Below are 19,776 nucleotides of genomic sequence, written 5' to 3'. Positions count from 1 at the left end.
TTTGATGTGGAGGCTGAAGTATGAGAAGGAGCGCTATCCTGCTGGAGAATTGTCCCTCTTCTGTGGTTTGTAATGTAATGGGCAGCACAAATGTCTTGATACCTCAGGCTGTTGATGTTGATCATCCACTCTGCAGATCTCTCACACGCCCCCATACTGAATGTAACCCCAAACCATGATTTGTCCTTCACCAAACTTGACTGATTTCTGTCTGACTCTTGGCTCCATGCTGGTTCCAGTAGGTCTTCTGCAGTATCTGTGATGATTGGGATGCAGCTCAACAGATGATTAATCAGAAAAATCCACCTTCTGCCCCTTTTTCAAATGGTCAAGTTATTATTTGTTGCTCTCACAACTGGGATTGACAAGACTTTTGACAGAGTGTACAGAACATTTAAATAGTCCAACTATGTAGAGATAAAGTCATCTCCATCTCTTCCTGTGAAACCATATTTCTGATTGTTGTAGGCTAGATGTAAAAAGCATGAGCAAACAACAGACTTAACATGACTATTGAAACATAAAAAGGTGACACCCAATTTGACTGAAATTTGAGGATGACAGACCCTCAAATACTTGCCTAATTAATCAGTGGGGTGACTGACGCTATCAGGAGCAAAGATCAATCTCAGTTTTAGCAGAATTAAGGCCCCGTTTACACTAATACGTTTTAGTTTGAAAACGCATAAGTTTTGCTACGGTTACGCCATCCGTCCACACTACGCCGGAGTTCTCGAGCGCCGAAAACGGAGCGTTTCGAAAACGCTGGAGAGGCCGTTTTCATTCTGAAACGCTGCTGCTCCGTCTCAGTGTGGATGGGGAAAGACAGAGACATCTGAAAACGGAAGCGGGGCTGCCGACATTCACCTCTCTGATTGGGGCTTTTCCTCAATATTAAGTAGCCCACACACAGTTCAGTCCTGAATCTTCTCCGTGTAAGTTCAGACTTCGCAAGTTTGATCAAGGCTGCAGTCTTTTCTACTCAGTTTGATATGGAAAACATACCGAGGACACGGGTAAATCTTCAAAGGGAACAGTGTACTTTATAACTTCATTCACAATAACGTTACCCTGGCTATGTTTCACTTTCTCAACAATAAAATGTAAACTTGATATAAGGAACTGCCTATTTTTATTTTAAAATAACAACTAAACAGACAGCAGAAATGTTGAGGCGTCGTGCTGCATAAGATGAGCGTCATCTTCACTGTGTGGATATTTATAACAAAACGGAGCCGATAACAACTGCCTCCTTTCAATTTCAGTGAAAATACGAAACACACCCTCTCTTTTGCTGAATATCAGTTTTAATAATCGATAATGGCCATTATAAAAGTATAACATACAATAAGTTTATACATTATAGGAAATAAAGGCAAGCGATCAGTCAATATACAGAATAGGCTACGTGGTTACATTAATCATTAACTTATCTTTGCGCTCAGCCAAAACACGTTACCTGAGAACAAGTAATAGATTCCAATGACCAAAGTCAGGGAATATGTCGTTAAATAAAGAAAACAAGATGAATGAAATATCACGTTTAATAAATATAGTGAGATTAGATCCAGCGGGAGATGCTTGATGAGAAGTCCGACTAGCACAGCTCTCATCTGGGTAGATGGGCTCCAGCGATTGCCAAAGTGTGTGTGTGTGGTCACGTGATGTGCGTTTTCAGCGTTTTGGTGTGGACGGAGAGCAGTTCAGAAACGCTGTGTGAAACGCGAGTGTGGACGCGGATCGTTTTCATTCTAAAACGCCGTTTTAAAACTAAAACGCACTAGTGTAAACGGGGCCTAAGTTGCAGTAAATTGTCAGCCATCTAATTATTTAAGGAAGACTTCGGCCGCGTTTACGCTAATGGGTTTTAGTTTGAAAGCGCATAAGTTTTGCTACGGTTACGCCATCTGTCCACATTACGCTGGAGTTTTTGAGCGGCGAAAACGGAGCGTTTTGGAAACGCTGGAGAGGCCGTTTTCATTCTGAAACGCTGCTGCTCTGTCTCAGTGTGGATGATGGAAAACGGAGACATCTGAAAACGGACGCGGGGCTGCTGAGATTCGCTACCTGATTGGGGCTTTCGTGCCATTGCGTATCCTTCCCTTATTCATCAAGCCCCTATCACATGACTATAACAGATGGCTTTAACGCTACCGGGAGACAGCAGACCAGCCTTCACTGTAAACAACAACATGGACACAGAAATGGGAGCGTTGTTTGCACTATTGTCTGTTTTAGGCACCATTGTGTCGTTATTCATTTGTTACGTTTAGTAACAACTCGACCTCGTCGTCTGACACAAAAATACCTCTCTTGCTTTCTTTGCCATCGCGTTCATTGTTTAACCGGCGTTTGTTGACTAACAATAACCAAATGCAGAGCGAGACGCATGCTTTGTTTATACTAGAACGCGCATGCCCAGAGTGCGCGAATGGTCATGTGATATTTGTTTTTGGTGGTGTAGTGTGGACGGAGAAAAGTTCAGAAACGCTAGGTGAAACGCTAGAGTGGACGCAGATCGCTTTTGATCTAAAATGCCGTTTTCAAACTAAAACGCACTAGTGTAAACGGGGCCTAAATCCTGCAAGCCTGACAGTTTATCTAGTCTGTCAGGGCTAAAAGTAATATAGAACTGCACATCATCAGCATGACAATGATAAGATATAACTTTAAAACTATTAATAATCTTGCCTAGAGGAAGTATAAACAAATTTAAAAGAAATGGGGCCCAGCACAGGACCTTGGGGCAGACCACAGGATACTGAGTCTGATATACGAGTTCCTATCCACACAGAAACACTCCTGTCAGCAAGATAGTGCAGTTTAAGTTTACTTGTATGGTGCTTTTTACAACAACTTTTGTTTCAAAGCAGCTTTACAAAACGTGCACATTATTGCATTACAATAAAATTAGGCTAAACTTCAATCAAATATGAGTTATTATATAAGCAAAGTGAATCTGCAGTTTAATAGCACATTGATGATGTCTATGTGTACATGTTTAATGAAGTGTGTATTAAGTGTGTGTGTTGTTCTCGGAAAAAACATTAGAGGATAACCAATTCAGAGCTGTGCCAGTAATGCCCACAAGAAAATGCAGTTCCTAAATTGAAGTGCAGTGATCGACAGTATCAAAACCAGCTCAAAACGGTAAAGTCTAGATCGCATACGCAGCGATGTGCGATATGCACATTAATATAGCAGCATTTTTCATGACACTGTATAACAATAATTAATATTTTTACAGTGCTGTGATGGTTGGGTGTAGGGTTGGAGTAAGGGTAGGTGTTAAAAATACTATTTATTGGGTAATTTAATAGAAAGCATCAATAATACTGAGTACAACTACAGTTTTTACAGTACTGTGACGGTTGGGTTTAGGGTTGGGGTGGGGGTAGACAATAACAAAATACAGTTAATGGGAAAATTGAATAAATAATATAAATAATTCTTGTTAACTTCTGGCCGCAAACATAGCCGATCTAGCAACAACCGCTCAGAATATTCACCTGCATCAGCAGCCATTAAAATATGATTTGAGATTCTGAGGAGGGCGGTTTCTGTCGAATAGTGTTTATGTAATCCAGACTGACATTTATTAAAGATATTATGAACCTCAAAAAGAAAAGGTTAATGAGATATAGGCCTAAGTTATATATAGCATTGGTTCAGTTATTTAAGGTTAGTTGCTTTAAGTTTACTCTTTTTTTAGAGTGTTTTAATATACTTAATTCATATTAAAGTTTTGGATTTTTCATTAGTTTTAGTTTTTACTTTTGTGTTTTTAAATTTAGTCAGTTTTAATTAGTGTTTCGAGGCAGATTTACTAGTTTTTATTAGTTTTTTAAAATGCGTAGTTTTAGTTTATTTTTTTAGTTACTCATCTTTTAGTTTAGTTTGTAAATTGGGGAATTTGTTAGGTGCAAGATTCAAAATCATCTGAAAAAATATTTTATAATTAAAACCCAACCAAAGATACATTTTTGAAGCATGTATTCAGAGGACACATGAACACTATTATCTACCACAACCATCTACCCATCCTCAAATTCAAATACAGACAACCCAAGACAGCAGCCTTAAGTAAAATATGTGTGCCGCTACTTCTGAGGTTAGATACACAGTAGTGATGGGTCGTTCATGAACGATTCGTTCATTTTGAACGAATCTTTAATATGACTCTGGAACTACGAGTCCTCTCAGGGAGTGATTCGTTCATCCGCGCGTGCGCACATTTGTGCAGGTAGTATCGTTAATTTCAAGTCTTCATCACATTGGCAGAAGCCAATCATACGCGTTTAGAGCCGGAAAAAGAATTGATCCGTTCATCTCTCGAGTCCTCTATTGGGTCTGTGTCACTCGTTCATCACGAGCCAATCATACGCGTTTAGAGCCGGAAAAAGAATTGATCCGTTCATCTCTCGAGTCCTCGGGTTTGAGTCATTCGTTTCTCATAGGCCAATCATACGCATTTAGAGCCAGAAAAAGGATTGAACCGTTCCTCTCTCTCGAGTCCTCGGGTTTGAGTCATTCTGTCACGTGATGAACGAACATCATGGCTCCTATCAGCTTAGACTGTGCATGGATTAAGATTAAATGTGACTGTGAGTGTAACGTGAATGAACCCCTGACATTTGAAGACATGAAGAGGTGAGCTGAGCAAAGATACAACAATACCTTCATAGACAAAAGAGCAGGTAAACATTGAATTATTATTTTATTTATGACTTATTTGTCTTGTGATCAACCTTTTGGGCTAGTTGTAGAGGTGTTTGGAAGCAATTCGTAACATTTTAATAATATTTTGGAAAATTGAACCAAATGAATGAAATGACTCGAAAAAAGACTCAAAGATCCGAGTCAGTAAAATGATCCGAACTTCCCATCACTAATACACAGTGCTGATGGGAAGCTCAGATCTTTAACACGAACCGGATGTTTTGTGACAATCCTCCCAAGTTTTACTCAACATATAAAAATATGTAGTCAGCAATTATAATTTCATCAGCAGGATCTGAAAAGTTTCTTACAGTGAAGTTTTGCAACCCAGCTGAAGCGTGATTCACTTATTTAAATTCCATTATGTCTCTCTGTTGTGAAATAAACTTCTGTTTCACCAGATCCTCATTCATTATTGCTGTATGATTTTCATCTTTTCTTTTAAAGATGTTTGTTGTAGACCTCTTGGCCAGGTCACCCTTGTAAATGAGATCTTGTTGGTTTTTTTTTTACCTGGTTAAATAAAGAAATAAGAATTCTGGTAATCCTTTAGATGAAGTACCAATTGTCACTATTAACTACTGCTGAGTAGTTTAGTTCATACTTTTTACAGAGTTAATACTTTGGGTGAACATGTTTAAAACACTTGGGAACCTGACCTAGCCTAAGTGAAAGAGTCATGATGGAAACTAAACATGGGCCAATGAAAGTGTTTGATATTGAAATCTGTTTGGCGTCTGCTTGGTGCGTCCCATCGCTAAGAAAACACACCTGATTCAATTCATCAGCTCATTACTATGAATTCAAGACTTGATGGTGTGTTCAAGTCCTGTCAGATGAACGGCACCACAAAGTCATCAACACAAGTGGAGAATTGACTTTATTCTTATTTTTATTCTTTGATTCTTCAGTTTTCCATATTTTGACATGCAGTGTTTGTTTTTAATGTATTTTTGTTAATTTATCTATCATATAATTTCATGAATATGAAAACAAAAAGAACTTCTTTCCTCAAAATACTACTGCGTGTCAAAAAGATAAATGAATAGGTTTATTTATATATATGACAATTATTACAAATATTGCAATGTTTAATTATAATTATTAATTAATACAAATAATACATAAAAATAATTCAACAGTTTTGATGTTTTATCCCCTACACAGCAAAATCTCAATAGTAGGGTTATTTGGTCTCATACTACAGAAGTTACAGCAAAGAAAGAAAAAAGTGAAGTAAATACACTAAAGTAAATACACACCGCAATGGTGGCATCTAACAAGACAAGTATTTTCAGTAAATGCCACTACAGAATTTACTTTATTCTTATTTTTATTCTTTGAATCTTCATTTTCCATGTTTTGACATGCAGTGTTTGTTTTTAATGTATTTTTGTTAATTTATCTATCATATAATTTTATGAATATGAAACCAAAAAGAACTTGTTCGCCCAAAAGACTACTGTGTGTCAAAAAGATAAATGAAAAGGTTTGTGTGTGTGTGTGTATGTGTGTGTATATATATATATATATATATATATATATATATATATATATATATATATATATATATATATATATATATATATATATATATATATATATATATATATATATATATTAGTGCTGTCAATCGATTAAAAAAATTAACTAATTAATCGCACCTTTTTTAAAAAATTGATCGCGATTAATCTCAATTAATCGCATTTAAAATACTGAAACTTGTAATTTTGGCTATTCAAATGTAAAATTAATGTAAATGCAAGACAAAAACTATTTAAATTCAAAATATAATTGTTTATTAGAATTAAAATTCAAAATATAATTGTTTAATAGAATTTTTGCTTAACTTGTAACACAGATTTCTTCATGTAAACAACATACCCACAATAAACCATCAAGATCCTGGCTTGACAGCCATATTTATTACAGAAATTAAAACACAGGCATGTTAATGACATTTAAATTTCAAAACAATCAATGCCAATAAAGAAAACATTGATTTCCATGTTGGATTCTAAGTGGACTGCAAAAAAAATGCCAAAATACAGGAATTGCAGATATGGAAAATGAAAAATTATAATAATAAACTATAGAATACAAACTGTTGCACTCATTGTAAAGTTTTATTGCTGTGAGTTGAGAATATTAGTTATAGAGTAGAAACAATTTAGCGTAATCCTCCTTTACATTCATCCAGTTGCTAAGACTAGGAGTATCCCGCAAGTGCACAGAGACTCCCAAATGCCCGCAAATTTCTCGCAAACCGGTCGTTAAATACATTGCACACCCGTCTCCCCCGCATCCTTCCTAGCTCTTCAGGTAGCCTATGTCGCGCGCAACTCACCCCCACCGTCCTTCAGGTACGTCTCGTGCGCACACGCCCCTACTCAGATACGTCGCTAAAACGTAATTTTTAAAAAAGCGTTAATTATTTAAAATTAATCGTATGCGTTAACGTACTAATTTTGACAGCGCTATATATATATATATATATATATATATATATATATATATATATATATATATATATATATATATATTAGCGCTGTCAAAATTAGTGTATGTATATATATATATATATATATATATATATACATATATATACATATATATATATATATATATATATATATATATATATATATATATATATATATATATATGACAATTATTACAAATATTGTAATATTTAATTATAATTATTAATTAATAAAATTAATACATAAAAAAATATACATAATTAATAAAAAAATTAATACATAATTTTGCCTACACAGCAAAATCCCTATAGTATAGTAGATAATATTTGGTCTTACACTACAGAAGTTATTAAATTAGCAATTAAAGAAAGAAAGAAAGTGAAGTAAATACTGGTATAAATACACTAAAGTAAATACATATCGCAATGGTGGCATCTAACAAAACAAGTATTTTCAGTAAATCCCACTACAGAATTGACTTTATTCTTATTTTTATTCTTTAATTCTTCAGTTTTCCATGTTTTGACATGCAGTGTTTGTTTTTACTGTATTTTTAGTTGAAATTGATTGCCGGTAGTTTTGTTTACTTCATTGTTTTATTAACATAGACTGTGCTGTATTGTCTTGTAGTTTACCAAAGAAGCTACAGCGCCATCTTGTGTTCACGAAAGTGACTTGAACACTCCTGACACCATGATGATGACTTGTCAACAAATGTAAGTACAGATGTTCTAGTAAGACTTGAATGCAGCACTACTTTGTGCCTATTGAGAATAACATATTAAATGTACCTTTGAGGAACACCAGGAGCAGTTTCAACTTTCAGAAGGAAATATTGTCCAATCGCCCTCCCTGCTCTCCAGTACCTCAGTGATCTTTAACATGAGTATGGAGGAAGAAAAGAAAAGGGAAGCTTCTGCTGGTGATGATGATGATGGGTAAGTTCAATCTCTTTTAGGGCCCTATCATACATACAAGATGTGTTTGGCTCAATTTGTTGCTTTTTTCAGACCAGTGCAACCCTAATTTTCCTGCTTTGCGTCATGCACTTTAAATAGCCAATCAATTTGTGCCGCTTTGTGGACTCATGGATAGGGTTTTTTGCTATTTCTGCTGAGAATTTTGGTAAAAATCTGCGGATTTCTGCGGAATTATTTTGGGAGTATCCAGTGGAGTATCATAACTAAAACCTTAATATATGAAACAAAAAGTAATAAATTACTGAATAAAAACTGAATAAATTCAGATTTACACATTTACTCAAGTAAATAAACAGAATTAATGATGGGCTAAAAATCTGCAATAATCTGCGGAAAATCTGTCAAAAATCTGCGGAATTCTGCGTGCGCAGATTCCGTGTGGGCCTACTCATGGGTGATCTGGTCTAGAAAGAGATGTGTTAAGGCTCATTGCTGGTTATGAAGTAAAAATGATCAGGAATATTTTTCCAGCGTTTATACATTTTGTCAGTACATTTACACTAAAATGACGGCCTGAAACAAACATTTGAATACAAGATTCAGAGTGAACTTTTAGAAAACTCTGCTATTTATAATCTCTGTGTTAATTACAAATGCAAGTCTGTGAAATGGTGACATCGTGTGGATGAGTTATGTGTGTTTCGTCTATAAGGGGTTTCTACTTCCATCACAGTTTGTTCAGTGACCTGTTTGCTGAGTATCTGGAGATACTCAGATGTAAACAACAGCATGGATTTCACGGTTGATGTACAACTTAATACACTAATATATGTGTTTTTTGTTCAGTTCGACTGATCAAGACAGCCCGAAACACCACCATAATTGATCAGTTTATTGTAATTGTAATTACATTCTCTGCCTCCAATATGGCCGCTTATTAATGTATCATGTAAACACTCTATAAACATTAGAGAAATAAAGCAAATATAACTGCACACAAAGGATGTTCAGTATCTCCCGTTTCAAAGCTGCTTTAAATGTACATTGTGAAGTTAAAAAAGCAGCTAGAAATAATCAAAAGGTAAACTACTCCTTTCTATTGTGGTTACCAATGTATATCCTCATTGTTATTTATTATTATTGATTATTAGTGTTCATAATCTGTTTCTGTGTTATACTGTGGATGTGCTAACTGGAATAGTTTTGTTTTGGGTTCTGATTGTTTAATGTTTGGTACATACACAATATTAAGTTAGTGAAAGCATTGATGGAAGGACTGTGTTTGTTGGACTGGACTTTACCAGAACTATGTTAAGCTGCTTTGACATCATCTACATTGTGAAAAGTGCTGTATAAATAAACATGAAGTGAATTGAATTGCAGTGTTTGTGCTGTTTCAGATACTGAGCAACATCACCATCTGCTGGCCTGGACAATACAGCTGCCCCATACACACACAACATGTCAACAATGCAAAAGATTATTTTATTTCTGTACATCATTGTTGTGCAAATATGTCTTTAATTTTATACTGAGACAGATGCAGCTCTGAGTTATTTAATAGGCATAATAAAGTTATTTAATCACATTTAAAGGTCTGGATCAGGGCACTAATACCTGTGTGTTCTCACTCAAGACCAAAGGAAATATAATTTCTGTGCTCACAATAACTTATTTAAGCTTCTGGCAATTTAAGATATTGTATTACAGTTCTTGATTAATTATTTAAACTGTGTAAAATAAAAAGACAGACATCATCTGCTCTCTGCTGGTTTGTTTTTAATAATATTACATGTTAATGATCTAGCAAATTATTTTATTTATCACAAACACTGAATCTGTCTGCTAACAGTAGCATTTGCAGGATAAAATGTGTTCTTTTTAATGTATATTGTAACATCTAAAACTGTTATTAAAATGTTTGTCAAAAAGTCTTAACAAAAACCTGTAGGGTTAATAATAATAATAATAATACAATATGATATAATGACCTTGCACCCAAGGTCATTGTACAACACACATACATGCATACATACAAACATACACACACACATACACACACACACACACACACACACACACACACACACATATATATATATATATATATATATATATATATATATATATATATATATATATATATATACATATATATATATATATATATATATATATATATATATATATATATATATATATATATATATACATCAATTCAATAAATAAAAAAATAAACTGACAGTATAAAAATGGAGAATAGAGGGTTGCATTATTGGTGTTTACATCTGAGAATTTGTATTAATAAAATTAGTGTGCCTCTGGAAATAGATTAATTTGTTTTAAAAAGTGTTTACATGATATCTCTATTTTGTAAGAAATGTATAATGACCAATTCTCCATGTACAATAACTTTCTATTATGAGCAAAATCACTCACAACATAATACCACAGTATCTTATTGTAAATACTATAGTATTTTTCAAACACACTATGCTAAAGTGTTATACATTTTATATATTGTAATATTTAAAACACTTTGTTAATGAATGCTACTGCATACTGTATTATTAACTATAGTAAACTGATAATATGTACTGTAGTACACTAGTTAGAGTGATGTATGGTGTATAATATACCCTATTTGGCTATGTGTCATTAGCATAAACTATATTAGCATCTGTAGAATTACCAATTAATTCAAGTGTTTTACTAAAGTATGCTTCAGATACACTTTAGATTTACTATAAATTACTGTAGTGTTTTTATTGTTTGTGAATGAGCTGCTTGGGAACACAGTGTTTGTACAACAGCGACCGGAAAAGCCATGCTTGTTTGTTTCAATGGGCGAAAGCTATAGGAAGTTTGCCAGTTATAAAACACTGTGGCCAAAAGTGTAGCTCTTGTAACTCCAGTGTTTAAGTTCATATTTCACAGTCAACGAGAAGGCGAGCCGCAGTGACGTCACGCATTCTGGATTCGAACGCGTTCTAAAATTCCAAAAGACGCGCGCTGCAGGTGAAGCGCCTCAGAACTCTTCATCGCCTGCTACGGTAAGCTGAATGCACTCTGACTTGGTCAAGTTTTACAACAAAATACATAAAATGTTTGATTTCCCCGAAGAAAGTAAGATATTTGTCACACTGTTTAGATTAAATAACCACCATTATCGTCTAATTAATTAATTACATTCGAGATAGCTCACTCGGAGTTTGAAATACTATAAAGTTACACAACATATGAGTTTAAATGTTGATATTTAATACTGTATTTTATATTAAATAGTAAATGACTGTTGTAGATAATACTATTGATCATTGTACTGCTCAGAGTGCCCTTATATGTATACATTTGTCATGATAAATGTTATAAAATCGACAAATATTTGTACATGCCAAGAAAATAAATGTATTTAAGCTCCTTAAGGAGCTGAACTGAGATCACGTTTGAAGAACAGGCTACTGCAAACATGCTTTTCTTTCTTACATTTTGTCTTGTTTCTAGTCCAAATATCTAAAATTTTCCTAAATCAAGAAGCATTTTCTAGACAAGCAAAAAATATGGTCTTGTTTTAAGAAATAATTTGCCAAAATTAAGTGAGTTTTCCCATAAAGCGGTCAAAATAATCTGCCAGTGTGCTACGCAAAATAATCTTCTGTCAAAAGAAAAACAATATTATTTAGCTCACCCCATTGGCAGATTATTTTGATTGCTTTAGGGAAAAACTCACTTAAAGACTATTAAACAAAAGTGAAATATTAAACACTGACTCATTTACAGTCACACAATCCACACTTAAGATCGAGATGACTACTAATGAAGACACATTTGAAACTCAACCATGACTGAATCATAATTATGAATGCAAAAGTCTAATGTGAGTTGTGTTTTTCTCTCTAGTAAATGGATCGTGACATTCAGCAAGCAGAGAAAATGGCTTTGAAGAGCAAAGGGGAGATCAAGAAAAGGATGAGGGTGATGTTTCCGTCTTCTTCGGTAGATCTGGAGGATTCGTCCTTTTCAGGTCCTGGAGATAATGGCAAACTCCCCTCTCCGTCCTCCCGAAAGCGCAGATTTCCATCTATGCGCCGTGTTTTTGGCAAAATCCTATCGATTTTGATGCCGTGTGTGTGTTTGTCGTCTGAGGAGAAGGATTCCTCCTTTGTCAGCGACAGGAAAACTGATGCTTCGTTCTCAGCTGCAGTCCACAGATCATCCGAAGGTCATCCAGAGAATGATCTGCCTGCAGGCCAGCAGAAAGAAGCAGTTGAAGGTTTGAGAATATTAATAATTCACTGCTTTACTGGAACATCTTATTCAGCTCAGCTTCTGTCTTTAAAGTCTAAAAAGTTCAACACATGTATGTCCTTAATAGAAACTAAATGACTCTGTCTGTTATCCACAGCTGTAACTTTATCCACAGCTGTACTTGAAGACCCCCCCACCATATCTGACATCAACGAATGTTCAGAATTACAACAGACGCCGACTAACCTTGATGCAGGTAAAGACAAATCACAGACCAAATCAGGCTAATCACAACACTGAATACTGCATGATTGAATTAGCATGATTCTAACATAAATTTGCATGTTGTTAGCATGTTTCCAGTATGGATTAGCATGTTGTTAGCATGATTCCAGTATGAATTAGCATTGCTAACATGTCTCCAGCATGAATTAGCTATTTATATGTACTGCTCATTTTCTTTCCAGAAGAAGCTGAGGAGATGAAGCCCTCTCCTTCTGCATCTGAACACCAAACCGCTGATCGAGAGCCTGAGGGGGGGAAAGCACCTGAAGACCTCTCTTTACCTGAAATCAGCGAATGTTCAAAGATGCCGACTGAACTTTATACAGGCAAGACAAAACATGAAGAACAGCTGATGTGACGATCCACATATCTGTGTGTGCGCTCTAATCTAACCACAGAAATCTGTCACACTGGTTCATTATTACATCTGTTGAAGGATCTCAGTCTGTGTCATGAACCATTTCAACTGAGCTGGTCTGCAGCAGTGTTTATAAGAGCGGCTGGTGTTCTTTAAGAAGTGCAGGATACTGTGTGTGATTTAATGACTAAACTCCATCATTTATCTTTCTGTTTTACAGATATCTCATGCATTTATGATCTGATTCGACCTCAAACATCCTGTCGACAACCTGGGTAATGTATTATATTATACTGTATTGTGTTATAATGTGTTCTGTTGTGTTATATTATATTATAGTCATGTATATTATATTTTATTATTGTATATTATATTATATTATTATATTATAGTGTATTATATTTTATTTTATTGAATTTTATTGTATTATATTATATTTAATATATTTTATTTTATTATGTTACATTGTCATATTATATTTTACTATATTAAATTAAATTTTATTTTATATTTTATTTTATAGAATTTTATTATATTTTATTATATTTCATTTTATTTTATTATATATTTTATTATATTGTAGTATATTATATTTTATTATATTATATTGAACTGTATTTTATTATATTATAATTCATTATATATTTTTTTTCATTATATTTTATTATATTATAATTTATTATATTATATTTTATTATATTATAGTATATAAAATTTTATTATAGTATAATATATTATAATATATTTTATAATATATTTTTATATTATATTATGTTTGTTGTATTGTATTATAGTATATTAGAGTATATTGTAGTATATTATAATATAGTGTTCTATAGTATAGTAAAGTGTAGTATAGTGTATTAGTTAACTTGTTTGTATGATGTTTCTTTAGGCTTCCAGATGTCGAGGCCATGTTCAGAGAGTTTTGGGTTTCAGACCTGTCGACTGAACTGAAGATTGAAGCTGATGAGCCTGAAGAACACTCTCCTCTGGGGTAAAGACACTGTTCACTCATTTTATAGTGATAGACTCTAGAAAAGACACGATATGCGAACGGCCCCTAGAAGGCCTCCATCATTTGCGAGCCCCAGTTGATCTTCTTGCACAGCCATGCTGGATTCAGCTGATTTGTTGATAAATGGGTTGCAGAGCTGTTTCTTGGCAGTTTGTGGGTCCTTTACTGGACCTTTTCCTCTTTGCAAAGAAACTTGCCAAAGACGTCTGTTTCTTACTGCTTTAGCTGCTTGTGGGGTAAATTAAAGTGCTCAAGTGGCCGAGATATAACCGAGAGAATAAGGTCATTTTCAAAATAAAAGATCCTTCAGACTCAGATAATAAATAAAATGGAAATAATTAATGATTTCTAGTGCAGCCCATTACCAATTGATGAACAGACTGGAACTGATACGGGTCCGCGGCCTGGTGCTTGAGGATCACTGATTTAGCAGATGCTTTAGTTTAAAGCCTTTAGACGGTTTTTAGTCGTCATCTAACCAAAACTGTTCATTTGTTTTCCTCAGCCTTCCTAATTTAGGCAACACGTGCTACATGAACTCAGTCCTGCAGTGCCTCCTGAGTATTGCCCCCTTCCAGCACGATGTGCTTCTCAGCCAGGAGGTGTGGAGAGATGAAGACATGCTGCTCAGGTACAGAGAATAAAACATGTTCTGGTTTCAATGAGTTTGGTGGAAAAACAAAACCAAAAATACCAAACAAACATGTGTTCGGCGCCAGCTCCTAATGCGCTGTACAAATCTGAGCTTTTGATTGATTCATTTAATGTCTTGTACATCCACAGAGTCGGATCTGTTGTGTTTTATTAAAATCTTCAATCCCACATTTTGTATTGACTTATTAACTACACCTAATCCACACCATAAAAACAATAACTATGGTACAGCTCACAGAAATGGACGCTTTGTATGTGAGCATGTTCAGTAGCTGAGCTGCATCCCTTCTAGCCCTAAACCAATCTACCCGGGGTGGAAGCCCCTCCCATTCTGAGCTTCCCCAAACTACCTGAAACATTCTTGACTTTGTCCATCCCACAGTAATTCCTGTTATATTGTAGAGCAGCTCAGACTAACCCAGTCATCTGTTTCTCTCCAGTGTGTTTTCAGACCTGTTCATAAGCCGGCTGGACAACAGCAGCACCAACCTGAAGAAAAGGCTCTTGAGGAAAGTGAAATGCTACATTGAAAATGCCAGTAAAGTCTTCACGGGAGACTTTCAGCAGGTGAGCGCACCTTAAACCAGACTCTTCAACTAGTCTGTCATGTTAATGCTGGTACACACCTGCTTTTGCTAGACCAGCTCTAAACCTGTGTGTGTTTCTCCTCAGGATGCTCACGAGTTCCTCATGCTGTCCCTGTCCTGCCTGAAAGAGGAAGGCCAGATGCTGAAGATGTCTTCTCCCACATACACTTGCCCCGTAGCCAATATGGAGTTCAAGCTTGAAACGGAGCGCACCTGTGTCAGGTAATGACACCACACTTCCCCTTGTGCATGCCGATTTAGCATTTTATACATGCTTCAGCATTTCAGTGATGAACTTCTTTTCAATGTGGTTTCAGTTGTGGTCTCCAGAAGACATTTACTGAGGACGCAAACTACATCTCGCTGGTCCTCGGCCAGAATGCAAGCGTGTCAGACAGCCTGCAGCAGTACATGAGCGTGAGCGTCAGCGCTAATCTCAGTATACTGCATGAGCAACAACATGTCATTTCTGATGGGTTTCTTTCTTTCCTTCAGGCGTCTTCAGTTGATTGCATGTGCTGCAACTGTAACGGCACAAAGGCCTCTGTGACCCAGAGGTTTTACAGTTTCCCAAGGTACGACACATTATTGATCAGCTACTAATCTAACTCAATAACTAAACTCGAGCTGCTCTCTGATTTCTGATCTTCTGAATCCCTCTACAGAGTTCTGGTTTTGCTGGTGTCGCGCTTTGATATGCTGTCTGATTGTAAGCTGAGGAATCGACTGAGGATTACAGAAGAGTTGACGCTGTCCTCTGTTAAAGGTACGCCTGCTGTTTATTAAACATTTGAAGGGGCACAATGGTTTATTTGATGACAGAAAGCGCTCAGCGGTTTATAGTTGACTGCTCACTGTTGTATTGTATTGTGATGTGAATGTAAACACCTGCTCCAGCTTTCTGTCAGTTACTCTATTAGCATTTAATATCAATATCTTTTCATTTAATGTCATATTTTAATGAAGCTTCTAAGTTTAGATTTGTGACTATTTTGCTAATCATTTACAAGTGTCTTTGCTGCAGTTACGATCTTATATTAAAGGATTTCCTGGGAAAGAGAGACAGAAACGTTTTCCCCAACTGCTGCAAGTATTACTCCAATACTTGGTGGTTGTGGTCTTCGAATTTGGGAAATATTTGGGAATTCTGTGACCAATCTGAAGGACAATCTCAGGAAGAAAATGTACCTTTTGTGTTTGCCTTGTGTTCATCAGGAGAGATCAGAGAGCAGCCAGAGTCTGATAATAAGAGACCAGCGAGCTGCCAGTCATTTCTCAAGAGAATCCTGAAGACAAAGACCAAAGTTGCACCCCAGATACCCAACGACAAGGCAGAGAGCAAGCAAATCATGACTGACTGACTGACTGACTGACTGACTGACTCATTTGATTGATTGATTGATTGATGGATGAATTGATGGATGGATGGATGGATGGGTGGACAGACAGAAGGATGGATGGGTAGATGGATGGATGGATGGGTGGATAGACAGACAGACAGAAAAAGAGAAGGATGGATGGATGGATGATAGATGGATAGATTGATAGAAGGATGGATGGATGGATGGATAGACAGAGACAGACAGACAAAGAGAAGGATAGATAGATAGATAGATAGATAGATAGATAGATAGATAGATAGATAGATAGATAGATGGATGGATGGATGGATGGATGGATGGATGGATGGATGGATGGATGGATGGATGGATGGATGGATGGATGGATGGATGGATGGATGGATGGATGGATGGATGGACAGACAGACAGATAGAGAGAAGGATGGATGGATGAATGGGTAGACAGACAGACAGACACAGACAGACAGAGAGAAGGATGGATGGATGGATGGTTAGATAAGATAAAGTACAAAGATAGAGACCTAAATAAATAATAGATAGATAGATAGATAGATAGATAGATAGATAGATAGATAGATAGATAGATAGATAGATAGATAGATAGATAGATAGATAGATAGATAAATGTAGAAATACATAGATGGATGGGTGGAGAGATGGACAGATGTTCAGTAGATGAATAGATAGATGGGTAGATGCATACAGTTATGTATAAATGGCACATTAGTAGATAAGGGTAAACAGATGACAAGAAAAGATTGATCAAGTTTTAAGACTGAATAAGAGTCATATAGAAGAGTTTAATAAATAGAGAGAAGGTTCTAGGGTTAGCTGGATGGACGGATGGATGATTCACCATTAGACATATGGGAGCTTGATAGATGAGTATGAATGGACAGCGGCACTTTTCTGTAACACTGTTGACCGTTATCTTATACTTGTTTCCCCCATCTTCTACATGTTTCCTAAACAGCAGGAAGAACCGGCCGACACCAGGGTGGAGTATAGACTCACTGGAGCAGTGTCACATTTAGGAAGCAAACTGTTTTCTGGTAGGAATTGACCACACATGTTGAATTGTCTCATTTGTTCGTTCATTGAGCAGTTGAGGATCCACCCGGCCACAGAGTTATAGTCCAGTTTCTGTGTTACAGGACACTACATAAGTCACATTCGGGATCCAAGTGACGATGGATGGCTGCGTTGCAGTGACTTTTCCGTCAGGAAAACCAGCTGGACAGAAGCATCCGAAGAAATAAAGAGGAACTGCTACATGCTGTTCTACATCAAGCGGTGATTAAACGCTCTGTGTTTTTAACATTCAGAATGGGCTCTGTGCACAGCTAGAGTTTTAATGTTGTATATCTAACAGGCTGTAAAGATCACTGATTTTTAAAGAAATCAGATCTTCCTTGGTGCTGCCTGGCTGAAAATTAAAAGTCTGTGTGCATACAGCCCATTTCATTCTCACTTGGTTCCGTCTCTTGCTGTGGGATAAAAACACTGAAATCCTCTGTTGTTTCTGTAGATGAGCAGCAGTTTGTAGCCGACAGTCCTGAAGAGGTGGAGAACAGCAGACTGAGCTTCAGAAGATCAAGAGTCAGAAGATTCTGCCAGATACTTGCACCAAAACCCCCTGAGACCTTCAGAAGACACATGAAGATATTTTGGATTGAATCTGAGAGCTCCTGACCCTCATATAAAGGAAACATTCACCGTTTGCATCCTGTTTGCTGTGAATGTTTCTCCACTCTTGCTGTATATGGAGGGTCAGGGGACAGATGAATGAAAGGCTGAACAGTTTGGAACTACTGTATATGAGTGCAAGTAAATGATGGCAGATTTGATGTGAACTGTAACTTGAGCACTGCAATCAATAAAAATTATTTTTCCAATCCTCGAAAACTCTGTCAATTATTTACAGAGCTCTGAACGCTCTCCTTCCAGCATATTTGAGTGTCTGAAGTATTAGGAATGAAAGTGAATGTGTGCCTGTAAATACACTCGCCAGGCAAATGCCCAACTCTGTGTTCCACATGACAAAGATCTGAGTTTAAATATTTGGGTATTATTATCACACCAAACTTCATAGGATTATATGAAAAGAACTTTACCCTTTTATTGTGTAAACTTAAATCTGATATTCAAAATTGGAGGATCCTCTACCTGTCCCTAGCAGGCAGGGTAAACTGTTAAAATGATAGTTCTACCAAAACTATTGTATTTCAGTCTCTTTAGTTTTTTATGGGATGGAAAGACTTCTAAGGCCCCGTTTACACTAGTGCGTTTTAGTTTTAAAACGGCGTTTTAGAATGAAAACGATCCGTGTCCACACTCGCGTTTTACCCAGCGTTTCTGAACTGCTCTCCGTCCACACCAAAACGCTGAAATCGCACATCACGTGACCACACACACACACTTTGGCAATTGCTGGAGCGTGTCTACCCAGATGAGAGCTCTGCTGGTCGGACTTCTCATCAAGCATCTCCCGCTGGATCTAATCTCACTATATTTATTAAACGTGATATTTCATTCATCTTGTTGTCTTTATCTAACGACATATTCCCTGACTTTGGTCACTGGAATCTATTACTTGTTCTTAGGTAACGTGTTTTGGCTGAGCGCAAAGATAAGTTAATGATTAATGTAACCACGTAGCCTATTCTGTATATTGACTGATCGCTTGCCTTTATTTCCTATAATGTATAAACTTATTGTATGTTATACTTTTATAATGGCCATTATCGATTATTAAAACTGATATTCAGCAAAAGAGAGGGTGTGTTTCGTATTTACACTGAAATTGAAAGGAGGCAGTTGTTATCGGCTCCGTTTTGTTATAAATATCCACACAGTGAAGATGATGCTCATGCAGCATGACGCCTCAACACTTCTGCTGTCTGTTTAGTTGTTAATATTAAAATAAAAATAGGCAGTTCCTTATATCAAGTTTACATTTTATTGTTGAGAAAGTGAAACAACGTAGCCAGGGTGATGTGAATGAAGTTATAAAGTACACGGTTCCCTGTGAAGATTTACCCGTGTCCTCGGTATGTTTTCCATATCAAACTGAGAAGAAGAGATGCAGCCTTGATCAAACTTGCGAAGTCTGAACTTACACGGAGAAGATTCAGGACTAAACT

The 19,776-nt window shown here is 36.2% G+C and overlaps 2 protein-coding genes across 11 annotated transcripts in view; both read left to right on the top strand.

The window, feature by feature from the left end:
• The window catches only part of si:cabz01074946.1, a 199,179-nt gene that overhangs the window by 83,008 nt on the left and 96,395 nt on the right, over window positions 1-19,776 (top strand). The window lies entirely within an intron of this gene.
• Window positions 10,400-18,538, top strand: LOC100535263 (ubiquitin carboxyl-terminal hydrolase 46-like). Of its 10 annotated transcripts, XR_015494523.1 has the most exons (17): window positions 10,642-11,175; window positions 12,023-12,395; window positions 12,528-12,626; window positions 12,838-12,981; window positions 13,234-13,288; window positions 13,909-14,010; window positions 14,537-14,662; window positions 15,126-15,252; window positions 15,358-15,494; window positions 15,590-15,689; window positions 15,768-15,847; window positions 15,938-16,038; window positions 16,488-17,070; window positions 17,186-17,685; window positions 17,788-17,926; window positions 18,162-18,317; window positions 18,408-18,528. XR_015494523.1 is itself a non-coding variant. In NM_001442898.1 (16 exon segments), coding segments are annotated over 15 exon segments (1,779 nt in total). In that variant the 5' UTR covers window positions 11,058-11,175; window positions 12,023-12,025; the 3' UTR covers window positions 18,166-18,538.

Source organism: Danio rerio, chromosome 7 (genome assembly GCF_052040795.2).
Source record: "Danio rerio strain M-AB ecotype USA chromosome 7, GRCz13ab, whole genome shotgun sequence".
NCBI classification, from domain to species: Eukaryota; Metazoa; Chordata; class Actinopteri; order Cypriniformes; family Danionidae; genus Danio; species Danio rerio.
The sequence above is the reverse complement of the archived record's forward strand: the minus strand, read 5'-3'. Positions and strand labels throughout refer to the sequence as shown.